This window comes from Nycticebus coucang, chromosome 10 (genome assembly GCF_027406575.1).
Source record: "Nycticebus coucang isolate mNycCou1 chromosome 10, mNycCou1.pri, whole genome shotgun sequence".
NCBI classification, from domain to species: Eukaryota; Metazoa; Chordata; class Mammalia; order Primates; family Lorisidae; genus Nycticebus; species Nycticebus coucang.
The window spans coordinates 30,081,570-30,095,872 of NC_069789.1; the positions used below are offsets into that span (position 1 = coordinate 30,081,570).

General features: G+C 45.5%; 1 protein-coding gene across 1 annotated transcript in view; it reads right to left on the reverse strand.

The window, feature by feature from the left end:
• The window catches only part of PARP1 (poly(ADP-ribose) polymerase 1), a 50,805-nt gene that overhangs the window by 21,041 nt on the left and 15,461 nt on the right, over window positions 1–14,303 (reverse strand). The window contains exons 5-13 of the mRNA XM_053604961.1: window positions 12,490–12,589; window positions 10,168–10,284; window positions 9,304–9,480; window positions 7,256–7,403; window positions 5,625–5,765; window positions 4,127–4,369; window positions 3,766–3,834; window positions 3,372–3,504; window positions 188–383 (exon numbers count right to left, since the gene is read on the reverse strand). Of these exons, the coding sequence (XP_053460936.1) occupies window positions 188–383; window positions 3,372–3,504; window positions 3,766–3,834; window positions 4,127–4,369; window positions 5,625–5,765; window positions 7,256–7,403; window positions 9,304–9,480; window positions 10,168–10,284; window positions 12,490–12,589 (1,324 nt within the window). The remainder of the gene's footprint in view (window positions 1–187; window positions 384–3,371; window positions 3,505–3,765; window positions 3,835–4,126; window positions 4,370–5,624; window positions 5,766–7,255; window positions 7,404–9,303; window positions 9,481–10,167; window positions 10,285–12,489; window positions 12,590–14,303) is intronic.

The window sequence follows — 14,303 nt, forward strand, 5'->3', positions numbered from 1 at the left end:
TGGCCTCATGTAATAAGTTGTGAAGTATTTTCTTCTATATTTTGGCAAGAATTTGTGAAGGACTGTATTCTTTGAACACTTGGTAATATTCATAATGATACCATCTGATTCACAATGTAAATTTTAAAGAATAAGGTGTTTCTTCCTTTCACTAGAAGTAGATGGTGTAAGGGCATGACATGATTACCTGGCCGTAGTCAATCTCCAGAGGGTAGAACTTTTTGGGATACTTGGTGAAATTTTTGGAGTGCCAGGCGTTCCCAGTTTTTTCTTCATATAATTTCATGAAGTGCTCAATGGCATCCTCTTTGGACGGCATTTGCTCCAGTTTGTTGCTACCAATCACTGTACCCACACGGCCCCACGACCGAAATATCCAATACCTACAAGGGGTGTTGGAACAGAGGGTGTCAGATATAACAATGTGAGTCAGCTGGTCACATTTCAGGAGGAGTTTCCCTTCCCTGCCATTCCACTGGGTGGGGAAGAATTTTAAACATCCTGAAAAGACGTTGATTAACACAAAAGAAATTGCTACTACAATCAGGACCTTTACTTTATATTTCATTTAACTAAAGGTTATAAGAACTTTACATTAGGGCCGGGCATGGTGGCTCATGCCTGTAATCCTAGCACTCTGGGAGGCCAAGGTGGGTGGACTGCCTGAGCTCACAGGTTCAAGACTAGCCTGAGCCAGAGTGAGACTGTAAGGACCAAGTTAACTCCATTTTGTTAAAATTAACTTCATCTTGTCTCTCAGCCTTCATTTTGCAGCTGTATACCAAAGGCATTAGGCAACCTGCTTCCTCCCAGTCCCCTGTCCTTGCCCCATGATCCGTGCCCTTGCACGTCTGCTCCGAGTGATAGCAACACTCTCCCAGACAGCCAAGGACAAGTACTGCTCAGTCCCCTAGACACCCTATCAGCTTGCCCCAGGGGCTCACCTCACACGGCCTCCCTTTTTTTTCCTTTCTGTACCCTTAAAAACCTCCCTCCTTTTTGAGATGGGGGATTTTCTGCTCTCCTGCTGCACCAGGACCAGGAAGCCCAGGCTCGAGCTTGTAAATAAACAACCTCTTGCTTTTGCATTGGACTTGGTCTCCGGGTGATTTATGTGGGGGATCCCGCGACTTGGACACAACAAGACCCTGTCTCTAAAAATAGCCGGGTGTTGTGGCGGGTGCCTGGAGTCCCAGTTAATTGGGAGGCTAAGGCCCCAGCCACATACACCTGAGCTGGCAAGTTCCAATCCAGCCCAGGCCCGCCAAACAATGACGGCTGCAACCAAAAAATAGCCGGGCCTTGTGGTGGGCACCTGTAGTCCCAGCTACTTGGGAGGCGGAGGCAGGAGAATTGCTTGAGCCCAGGAGTTACCCAGGGCGACAGCTTGAGGCTCTGTCTCAAAAAAAAAAAAAAAAAAAAGTCTTTCCAAATCATATTGGCAAGTGGACAAAATTGCCAATGAACAGATTAAGCTCAAATCTGGCAGCTTGAGGAGTGAATCTTGGAGTTAGTAGGCCTTTACATAAAAAACAGCAACAACAACAACAACAAAAAACCCTCTGGGCTGGGCAAAGCAGTTCACACTGGTAATCCTAGCACTCTGGTAGACCAAAAGCAAGAGAACCAGCCTAAGCAAAAGTGATACCCCCATCATTACAAAAAATAGAAAAATTAGCTGGGTTTCGTGGTGCATGTCTGTAGCCCTAGCTACTCAGGAGGCTGAGGCAGGACCATCACTTGTGCCCAGGAGTGGGAGGTTGCAGTGAGCTGTAATGATGCCACTGCACTCTAGCCTGGGTGACAGAGCAAGACCCTATCTCAAGAAAGAAACAAAATGAAAAACCCCAATGTTATTCTTCTCCCCAAATATAGCAAAGTAATGCTCCAAGTGTTATTCAGAAGTCACATGTTCAGAGAGAAATAATGCAAAGATATACACTAAAAATAAAGAACTTTCGACTCACATCAGAGGCCAAGATGAAACAAATGAGGGGGTTAGCAAGAGTTCTTCAACTCTGGAGGTGTAGGTTATCATTCTTTTTTTTTTTTTTTTTTGTAGAGACAGAGTCTCACTGTACCGCCCTCAGGTAGAGTGCCGTGGCGTCACACGGCTCACAGCAACCTCTAACTCCTGGGCTTACGCGATTCTCTTGCCTCAGCCTCCCAAGCAGCTGGGACTACAGGCGCCCGCCACAATGCCCGGCTATTTTTTTTTTTTGGTTGCAGTTTGGCCGGGGCTGGGTTTGAACCCGCCACCCTCGGCATATGGGGCTGGCGCCCTACTCACTGAGCCACAGGCGCCGCCCGGTTATCATTCTTAATTTCTATTTCAACCGAGTACACATCACATATGCTATGCTGCTTCATTAGGTTTAACTGAGTTCGTTTTTCTCAGCAGAAGTAATGCAAAACCTAATTTTCATATCACAGATATGCCATAAACTGACATAGAAGGCTTTTTTAAGATGAAACCATAGACGTCAAAGAAAATTTGGGGTCTTGCTGAGGGGTGTGTAAATTCATTCTCCTCTGGCCTTTTCTCGTGAAAATGTTCGGGAAGCAACACCCTAACCTGTGCTGAAAAGGTTTTCTTTCTTTCTTTTTTTTCTTTTTTTTTTGCAGTTTTTGGCCAGGGCTGGATTTGAACCCACCACCTCACGTATACGGGGCTGCCACCCTACTCCTTTGAGCCATAGGCGCTGCCCTGAAAAGGTTTTCTGACCCTGAAAGACCATACTACCTTTTCACTCTAAAAACCTAGCACGTCTTAAGCCATCAGAAAAATACCTATGTCTACCATCAATTATTAGAATTTAGTTGAGTTCCTTTCACATGCCTTTCTACTGGAACACAGATCCTGATCTGGGTTGGCTCTAGCAAGGGGTACGGAACATACTAGATGAGGACCACTCTGCCTAGAAATGTACCCCAAATCCAAACTCTGCCCTTGCTTGTATGTACCGCATTAAAAAATAAAATAAAACAAACCCAAGCTTTTCAGTAACTAGGGAGCCTGAAATAACTGTTAAAGAGTAAGTTCAGTGCTTGTCAAACTTAATTTGCTTCTAAAATTTTGAAACACATGTAAAAATCAGAAAATCTAGGTTTGAGTGCCTAAAAGAAAAACCAGTTGGGAAAATATGGGAAACTACATCCTGGGGTGAGTGGTCGCAAGGATAGCAACACTACTGGTGGTAAGCGGTTTCTTTTCCTTTAACCAAGACTTTATGATACAGTTTTATTCTTTGTGATTAGATTTCATCCCCACTCTGAGATTAACTTCAGTTTCATGAGGCTGACAGCACAGCACTAAGAGCTGCAGGATAGGCCTGCATCTCTATGTGACACTCGAGGTCCCCAAAACTCACCTGTTCTCCTTGTCATCCTCCAGAAGCTGAAGCTTGTAATAGGAGTTGGTTCCTTTAACAATATCTACCAGGCCAAGAGTGGCGCTGAAGACCTTCCCGCCTTTTTCCAGGACGTGTGCAGAGTGCTCCAGACCTGTCCCAGAGGTAAAACTCCTCCAGTTTCCTCTTCCCCAGAGATGGGTACTCTCCAGGAGAAGGGGTCTATAGGCTTAGGGGTCACACCTGCTTGGCTATGTTAACTTCACCTTTAAGAGGTTCCCCACAAAAGACATGTATTCTCAGGACTAGGAGAGCCTAAGATGGAGTCCTCAGGTCAAAGGTACTGCCTACCTCCCCCGCTCCCCCAGCTCGCTATGGGCATTCATGTTTTCTGCTCATATTCCTGTTCGCTTACCAGAATCAGGATCGACAGCTGCCCCTCCTTTAAGCGTTAATTTCATTTTCTTTTCAGATTTGTTGATACCTTGAAAAGAGATAGAAAAATGTCAACATGCAATTAAGCACAAAAAGGGGAAGGTGGAAGGCAAGTGAGTAGTTTCCACCGTGTCACCTGCTAAAATAGCATCTATGCATTACCTCCCACCACCCCGAAGTCCTGTCATTCTGTACCCACAGAAAACAAGTGAGGAAATTGGTCTGGGCAGCAGATCACTCACTGCAGGGACACAAAGGGAGAAGCTCCACGCAGACAGAACTGGCAAAGACTTCAAGGATCTCCAAGACATATCTCGTCAGCAGCAGCGTGGGGCCCTTACCTTCCTCCTTGACGGGGCCCTTGCTTTTCTTAGAGAGCGCAGACCCTGACTTCCCTTTTGGGACTGCTACTTCAACAGGCTCTGCCTTCACCTCTGCCCCCCAGGGAGACAAAATGTATGCTGAGAACAACTCTGGAAGGCTCTTGGTGGAGGCGGAAACATCTTGGAGGAAATCCTCAGACACAACACAAATGTTGGCTTCTTTTACTTCCTCCATTTTCTTATTCATCTTTTCTATTTCTTCTGCTCAAATCAGAAGAGAGGGGGAAAAAAACTAAATGTAAGTTTTAATTGTTTTTTGAGTCAGAGTCCCACTTTCTTGCCCTGGAAGAGCGCCATGGTGTCAGTTCACAGCAACCTCAAACTCTTGGGCTCAAGCGATCTTCTTGCTTCATCCTCCCAAGTAGCTGGGGACTACAGGAACCTGTCACAATGCCCAGCTATTTCTAGAGACAGGGTCTCGTTCTTGCTCAGGCTGGTCTCAAACTCCTGAGCTCAAGCAATTCTCCAGCCTGGGCCTCCCAGAGTGCTAGGATTACAGGTGTGAGCCACTGTGCCCAGCTAAACTTAAGTTTAAAACATAAGTTTAAATCTCAAATTAATGGAGTCACATTCACTGTGTACTTCTAAACGCTCATCATCCGCAGCTCTTGTCTCCAACACCAATGCCCACAGAGTTGTTTTGTATTCTAACCATTGCCTTTTATCAGCAGCATTTTCCCTTTTCCAAGGTATGAGAAGTTAGGGGAGCCTTCTCTAAACCACTCTATTGAATGAGATGTTAACAGGCAGCCCACAGAAAAAAGATGCTCAAATCAAATACATATGGGAAATGCTGTCTTGGAGATCTGCAATGGTCATCCATATAATAAACCTGAAAAGACATCTGTTTATCTTTCCCCACATTTCCAAACTCTATTGGAGCTGTGAACTTTTGTTTTGGCAGTGAACCTACATATACACATCAGTTCAAAGTGATGAGAATACACATACACCTTGAGCATCCCTTATATGAGATGCTTAGGGTCAGAAATGTTTAAGATTTAGATTTTTTTTTTGCAGTTTTTGGCCAGGGCAGGGTTTGAACCTACCACCTCCGGTATATGGGGCCAGCGCCCTACTCTTTTGAGCCACAGGCACCACCCAATTTAGACTTTTTTTTTTAAGATTTTGAAACATTTGCATCATACTTACTGGTTGAGCATTACTAATCCGAAAATCTACATGAACCAAAAATCTAAAATGAAATGGTCCAATGAGCATATCCTTTGAGTGTCATGTTGGCCCTCAGAAAGTTTCAAATTTTGGAGCATTTTGGATTTTGGAATGAAGTATAAACTACAGCAGCTTATAGTGTTTAGCTGGGACAGTAAGACACGTGTGAATGTGCACACTAGACACGTGTGAATGTGCACACTACAGACACAGAGATCCTCTGTGTTAGTGAATGTAACTTGTGAGAGACAGTTTTCCTATTTCACAATAAATTTAAACTCACTTTTCGTACTGATGCACAGAGAGGCCTTGTTGGTCGTCCCTGTCAATCTCCCCCCAAGTTTTTCAATCATGGCCTTCACTTCATCCTTGTTCCGGGACAGCTTCCCAAGAGTCAGGATCTTCATGTTAGATAAAGGCTTATCTGGAATGGGAGAACAGAATCATTCAGCAGGGCCTACTCTGGTGCTACTCCCTAGAAAAACCCAGAGTGGGCTGCAGGGTCCCGGCCTCAGTGCTCTTCTTTCATTAGCTTGTCCTTGGGAAAAGCTATTGAGAAAGCAGAGGACAGGATGATAAACCGCCACCTGAACATCTTCCTTTACAGAGAAAGGGGACAAGCCATGAAATGCTGCTCCACGAAGAGGCCAGCTTTGCTGGCTGTGAGCCAGGGGTTACCCCTGGTCTGCTCCACGGGCAGAATAGGAAGAGTGCATCTGGGGTTGAGGGGAGAGAGAGCTGGAGTGGGACAGGAAAGAGGAACAGTTTGTGTGAACTCCCAGATCCTATTAAAAATAAACTACTGTTCTTATTAATTAACCCCATTTAAATATTAGATATGTTCATGACAGTCCCGCAGAGCTTTGGTCAGCACGACCACACGAGCTGACTCCAGGCAGAAAGTAACAGTCTGGCATTTCATGCATCCAGCAGTGCCCCAGGCGGGAAAGGCCTGAGCAGGGGTGTGTCTTCTGTGTGTTGACATTAAGACCGCTGCAATGGTGACACATTTTTAAAACAGAAAGTGCAGCAGGGAAAAGTCCGCCATGCCCTTCTGTGAAAGCATACAACTAGGGACATGAATAGTTTGAACTGAAACCTGGGGAGGACTCCACAGAGAACCAAATCGTTGGTCTGTGTTATGAAATACAGGTGAGGGGAAAGCAGAGAGGACCCTCAAAGAGGGGGCTGGAACGCCATCCCCTACCTGGCCCATCGTATGTGCCTCAGACCCAGGCCGTAAACAGCAGAGTGGACTTGGGATGACACATAATGTAGTGACTACTGGTCCCATCCTGGGCATGGGAAGGAGGTCACCAATGGGTTCACGTTCAGGGACAGAACCCTCATCCCCTCTACCCACCAAACTGGGGCCTTCACTGTTAGACTATCATGTGTTCTGAATAAATAAGCAGCAGGTCTCTTCGGGTAAAACACACACATGGTTCTCACTGTCTTTGTTGGCTTGGAGTGTTTCTCACTAATGCTGATCAGTAACTTTCTCTGCATACAACAGAGACCCAAGCATCATGCTAGGCTCAGGAAAACTAGTGGGTGCAGGGAAGCAGGAAAGTGAGGCCTCGTGAGACCTTGAACATGTTCTTGCAGTGCAGAGACCTCAAATGCTACTCCAGGTAAGGCTGCCTACCAGGACTTTCTTAGGAGCCCTTTTCTAGCCTTGCAGGATAAGAAAGTCATGTGTCCCTTCCTGACGTTTACTTCCTTTATGCTACTGAGGGGTGTGTCAAGGGAAGGGAAGAGGCCCAGTGCCTACAGGGCAGGGCTTACCAACAGAATCAGCAAAGACACCCCGGAAGGAAACCCTCTTCACCAACCCCATGTACCAGCAAACCGTGGGCAAACTAGTCCCAGCAAATGGCTCTAGCTCTAAGATCAGTACCCCAAGAGCTGTACCTGCAGGAGCAGAGGCGTTCATAGAAGCAGGCGCTGAAGCTGTGGAGGGTGGAGGTGCTGCCGCCACTGGCGTGCTGGTTTCTGAGGGGAATATACGGTCTTGCTTTTTGACCTTCAATTTCTTGAGGTAAGAGATTTCTTGAAATTCCTAAAAAGTGTAAGTTTTTGTTAAGAAATTAACTTTCCCTTACAATAATCCCCCCATAGATAAAAAGTTAATTTAGCTTATACAAATTAAAGAATATCTTTTCTTCTTAAAATTAAAGAATGGCATGAAATAGAAAAATGAGAGGCTTCTAGGATGAAAGACAGTGTTACTATCGGTACAGTATTTATTTCTAGTACTTTTTACTAGAAATTTATAACAGAGCTGTCATTAGGGTTCCTTTAAGAGAAAAATCTTTTTATTTTCTTTTTTACATCAGTTGACAATCTAGTCAGAGAACCATCCTTAGACTCTCTGATTGCAACATCTCAGCCCCATTTTTTTTTTTTTGAGACAGAGTCTCACTGAGTCACTCTCGGTAGAGTGTCAGGGTGTCATAGCTCACAGCAACCTCAAACTCTTGGGCTCAAGTGATCTCTTGCTTCAGCCTCCCAAACAGCTGAGATTATAGGCGCCTGCCACAATGCCCAGCTCAATGCCCAGCTATTTTTTAGAGAAGGGGTCTCACTCTTGTGCAGGCTGGTCTTGAACCTGTGAGCTTAGGCAATCCACCTGCCTCATCTTCCCAGAGTGCTGGGATTACAGGTGTGAACCACCACACCCAGAACCCCAGCCCCATTCTTAAGCGTTCCCTTCAAGAGTCAAGAGGTCTTTCTAGGGTCACAAGGCTATGACTCAAAGCTCCCCCAACCTATATATACTGGGAGAGAGATTATTACCCAAAAGGAAATCCGGGTAATCCCCTTCCCTATGTGAAAGGGAAAACGGCTGAAGAATATTCACAACAAATCTTTCCATCAGCACAGTTCATTCTTCATCCCAAGTGATTTAACAATGGATTTTGCTATAAATGGTCACTCAATAAATGTCAAATTTGTGAAGCTCAAGGAAAAACCACAGTTTCTATACTCTTAAGTCTTTATCTAATCAAAAAACTGTCTCTCCCAGCTGTGCCCATGTTCAATGAGAATCCGGTGGGAAAAGGAGTTTATAGACTGTTCCCAACATCCACCTAGTATGTATGTGCGAAGAGTTTTTGCCCTTGAGAAAGCCTGTTGGTCCTGATCGAGAGTCACATATGTAGTAAACAGAGGAGGCAAGAAATAATGTGCCAAGGGCCAGTAGGAAATATAGTTTAGTTTTGAGTGAGTGCTGCCAATGGGACACCCCAAGTAATAGTTCCTGGGCACCTATCATGTGCCACTGTTCCAAGTGCTCCATACCCAGAGAGGCAAGGGTGGTCAAGGGAGTGGCAGAGCTCCTCCACAACCAGGCTGCCAGGCCCCAGTTCCTGCTGAGGGCATAAGTGAGGTCCTTGCAACAGCCGGCCCCTCAAATACCCTGCTGCAACCCCATCAGCACAGCTCCAACGGAGGCTCCTCAACTGAGGTTGTGTGCACTGAGAATTCTATATGTAATATAGTTACATTAAGAAAGGGAGAACGCACAACATTAGGGAGATAAGTGAACTCCGGATCCAATTGTCTCTTTAGCACTAAGGCAAGGAAATGCCCTTGAAAAAAAATCCTCATACCATACAGGTAGAAATTACTACCTATTCATAATATGTTTCCTCAAGCCCAGAACAGTGCCTGACACACAGAAAGCCCTTAATGAACAGAAACAAAAATAATTCATGGTCTTTGCAAACAAGAGGATTTTAGACAAAACAGACAAACCTACACTCTATACTTAGAGATGCTTTAGTTCTGTTTAGTTTGCAACCATAAAGAATCAAAATATAATTTTGTGTTGTCAGTATGAGGACAGCCTACATGTAAAGAAGTTTGAGGAATACAGCAGTGCCATCTTCGGGACCTAGAGTGTGTACAAGCCCAAAAAGGGGCCAGTTTTCCTGCCACCAGATTCCCTGATGCCTTACCTTTGGGGTCACCCATTCTTTCCGGCTGGGTGTCTGTGTCTTGAACATACACTTGGTCCAGGCAGTGATGTCTCCAGTACAGTAATAAGCATCACTCTTGAAGACCAGCTGGCCCGAGCATTCCTTGCAGGGAAGGAGGGCACCAAATGCTATGCCGTCAGCTACTCGGTCCAAAATCTGAAGCCAATAGAGAGATACATCAGCGAGAAAAGGAGGGACGACAGAAAAGGACATTTACCAAGTGGGATGAAAGAGCTTATAGACTTGCCCAGGTAACTGGTATGAAACAGAGTGTGGATTCTTACACCTTAAGAGACCTTATTTCCAACTGATGTATTCCTATCACTCCCCTTCAGTGATTTAAACATAAAGGCAAGCCCAGAGTATATCACATAAGGTATAATGTGCCAAGCTCAACCCCAGAGAATGATGGCAGGGAAGGGCCAGCTGTGGACAACAGTAGGACGCTGGGATACTAGCGTGGGACACTCTACTCCCTCAGGCCGGGCAGCCCTTGGGGAGCTTAAGCAGAAGGCAGTAGAGAGAGAGCCTCAGGCCAAAGTACACAGCATCAACATGTGGGGCAAATAAATGGTCCACCAAAGCCCTCTCCAAATTTTCAGAGGAAGCATTAACCTGGTGGACATGTTTAGGGGGCTGTGAAAGCCTGCCCTGCCTACCCCAGGGTAATGGTGACCACGATGGCAGCAATCACCGTGCAACACAACTACGAATTCTGATTTTTCGCAGTTAAAACCACCAGGTGTTCAAACGGAGGACCTCCCATACTCCATTGGGACAGTTACTTCATGAAGACTGGGTTGGCCTTACATGTGTGTCCCACTTAACACAAAGATAGCTCACCGCTGACTCCCCAGAAGGCACTTGCTGCTTGTTGAAGATGAGTAGCTCTTTCAGGTCATTGGTCGAACACGCTTTCTTTAGCTCATCCTTGATGTTCCAGATCAGGTTGTTCTGGGCCTAAGGACAAGACCCAGCAACTGAGAGACCAACTCTTTCCAAAGAAAGAAATTCAACTGGAAGAAAAGCCCTGGCCTTGCTGACCCTCCAATTATACTTGTGTACAAGCTGAGCTGCCCCTCCAAAGGTGGGCTGATATTTTACCTAGCCATGCTCCTGTGAACACAAAATTAAACATGGAGCACGGTCTCTCAGAGAACACTGTGGAAGGTCGGGAGGAAACCACCTAGGGAAATGGGGAAGGCTCAGTCAAGACACCAAGGCCCCAGGAACTGATCCTGAGAGATATAGGTTAACAACCCAGAAGCAGTAGGCTGGGGCCAGGGCTCATGTTTATCAGCAACTAAAGGAGGTAGGGGATGACTGTTCTTAACCAATGTTAAGAGGAAGTAGGAATGATTCCTAAATACCGATTTCCTTACTAGTATATTATATTCAGTGGCATGCAGGACTACACTTAAGCTTTTCTGAAAATGAAATATTCCGTCTTTAATACTAAGTGTGCAACTCTTTGTTGGACACTTTTACACGTTCTCTTATTTATTCTCCCAATAATAAACCTTGCTGAGGAAGGTGGTAACCTCCCCACTTTAGAGAACGGGGTAAGACTCCTCCTTCTCCAGGACAGTGGGCAAGTTATTTACCACCTTAGCCTCAGACCCTACACCTCTGTAAAATGAAGATGAAAACGCCAACTCTACCATATCACAAAGGGTTGCTTATCAGCACCAAAAGAGGATTTTAACCTGACTGCCAAAGTGCAGGCACACTTTTTTTTTTTTAGAGACAGAGTTTCACTTCATCACTCTCGGTAGAGTGCCATGGCATCACAGCTCACAGCAACTTCCAGCTCCTGGGCTTAGGCGATTCTCTTGCCTCAGCCTCCTGAGTAGTTGGGACTACAGGCACTTGCCACAATGCCTGGCTATTTTTTGTAACAGTTTGGCCGGAACCAGGTTTGAACCTGCCACCCTTGGTATATGGGGCCGGTGCCCTACCCAACTGAGCCACAGGCACCGCCCAGGCACACATATTTGTACTTGTTTCTCAGTTTCAAGTTTAAGGGCCCTTTCAGTAATATTCCCTCCCTGGTTCCTTCCTGTAGCACACAGCACAGTTACAGAGACACGAGATCACGAGGACTAAGTCTGGTGGTGAAGATTAAATGGAAGCAGAACTATGTCACCTGCGTGATAACCAAGCATGGGGAGCTAGCAGAACCATTTTAATTTTCTGACTTTCTTTAAATCTCTTGAGAAAATTGAAGAGAAGGAACACCAAAGCCACTAAGTGGCAAGTGCAAGTGGCACTCTGGTCCTACCGCAGCCAGATTTGGCATTCAATGGATTTTCTTACCATCAGATGATGGTATCAAACTTGTGATTCTTATTTAGCAACTGGAAATTGCTAAGTAAGAAATTGCTTCTAATTTTTTTTTTTTTTTGCAGTTTTGTCTGGGGCTGGGCTTGAACCTGCCACCCCTGGTACAGTGGGCTGGCGTCCTACTCCTTGAGCCACAGGTGCCACCTAGAAATTGCTTCTAATTTTTATACCACCACCAAAAACTGCATACTCATGTAAGAGACTCAAGCAGATGGCTCATGGAAATCACATTCTCAAGAATAGACTATTCTCTCCTAACTTCCCATTTTCTGATTAGTAATTTTTACTTTGCTTCAACACAATGTAACCAACAAAGTGATGCTAATTACATGTATGTTACAGTCAATGATCACCGACTTAATGGGTAGTTTTCTCCTGCTACTACCCGCCTTCTGTTCCTTTTTATAATGAGATGTTCATTTTAAAAATGTGAGAAACTTTTTCTTCAAGTCACTTGTCTATGCTAGATCTCTGGCATCCTTGCATTTAATATTCAGTTTCCAATGTTTTCAAGTGGGTGCAGGATGTACAGTGATACATGATGTGGCTGAAGCACGACTCTCTACCACCCAGTGTCAGAATGTTGAGTGGGAACAGAGATTGGAAATCTGTAGTCTAAACTGGGTTTTCTTCCAAGTAAGAATTGGTTTCTTTGGGAAGAGGGAAGAAAATAATCTGGGGAAAAAGTCATGCTACTTAACGATAGATATCAATTTCAGAATTCTTAAAAGTCTTGGGAAGTAAGACACAACTCCCGAATTCTTTCTAGAGTGTGGAAGAGAACACAGAATGCTGAAAGGAGGCACAAAGCTCTGAGCTCACCTTGAGGGCCTTTTCAAGCTTACTATCCTTGTCTTTTTCTTTTTTAGATTTCTTCTTGGCCACTTCATCCATTCCATCTATTTCATCACCTTTTCTCTTTCTGAAAAGACACAAGGACATAAAAGAAAGAACTAGAGCCATTAAAATTCTGGCACTCTGGCTGGGCATGGTGGCTCGCGTCTGTGGAGGCCGAGGAGAGTGGATTGCCCTGAGCTCAGAGGTTTGAGACCAGCCTGAGCCAGACTGAGAGCCCATCTGTACCAAACAAAACAAAACAAACCAAAGCTGGGCGTTGTGGCGAGTGGCTGTAGTCCCAGCTACTTGGGAGGCTGAGGCAAGAGAATCACTTAAGCCCAAGAGTTAGAGGTTGCTGTGAGCTGTGATGCCACGGCACTGTGCCGTGGGCCACAAAGTGAGACTCTGTCTCAAATAAATAAATAATAAAAATTTGGCACCCAGTGACTTGGGGTGTTCTAGCACCTTAATGTCATTTTAAAGTCTCTCTACAGGCCCTGCTCCTATTTGTCACCCCCCCCCCCGAAATTTTAGATGTTCATTGTGCACACAGGCAATATTTGCAACTGAGAAGGCAAGAGACTTCATCCATGTCAGTTCTGCCAGCTAAGGAGGAGGGCTGGGGCTGCTCCAAGGCTCTGGAACAACTTACTGCAGGCTCCAAAGCTCAGGCCCTATCTGATGTCAAAAACCTCATGTATTTCCTGGCACAAATGAGATAGCCTGGAACATTCTGGCAGTGACTGTGCTAAAGATAAGCCCATAGCTGACGAGCAGGGTTTATAAAACAAACTGCCAGAGGCTAAGTCTCTCTAGCTAAACCATGAGGCTGCCCCCAAAGCCAAGAGGCTGTTTGCAGAGCTGTGCTGCCATGTAAAGCCCAGACAAGAAGTGGCAGCCAAACCACTGCTGATCAGTCCACTCAGCTGGTTCTGCAAACACAGCAACGAGTTGTCCCTAAAACTTGGGGGCAGGAGAGCTACAGTAGTTTAGGAGTCTCAGCTGTCACAAAGACCTGAGTTCAAATCCTTGCCTTTTCCCCTCATCCATTAAATAAGGAAAAGAATACCATCTTCTTCACAGAACTGTGGTGATGGTCAAATAAAACAGTTCAAGTACAGCATCTAGCACACAGCCTGGCGTATCAAAAGTGCTCAATACACTCTGGCTGTTGTTATGGTATGAACTCCTACATCTTTATTACATGCTTCAGTGCTCCCAGGAGTTTTGGTAACTTTTTATAGAGACAGGCCTGACCATGTTGCCCAGGTTGATCTTGAACTCCTGGGCTCAAGCAATCCTCCTTCCCAAAATGTTAGGATTACAGACATAAGCCACTGTATCCAGCTCCTGAGGACTTTTTGATTTATAAACCTAATATTCCAATTTGCTTGCATTCGTTCCAGAGCCTGCTGCCGTAATCAACAAATGTAGGTGTTACAAAGAGAAATAATGTATGATAGCTACTCTATAATGGCCCCCACTGTTTAAGGAGCAGGTGCACACCAGGCCCTGCGACAGGGCCCTCGGCATGGTTGTTAAAGAGTTCTTGGCTGGGCACAGTAGATCATGCCTGTAATCCTAGCACTCTGGGAGGCTGAGGTGGGTGGACTGCTTGAGCTCAGGAGTTTGAGATGAGCCTACTAAAATAGAGAAAATAGCTGGGTGTTGTGGCAGGTGCCTGTAGTCTCCCAGCTACCTGGAGGTTGAGGCAGGAAGAATGTCAGGAAGATTGCTTGAGCCCAGGAGTCTGAGGTTGATGGGAGCCAGGCAGAGGCTGTGGTACTCTAGACCAGGTG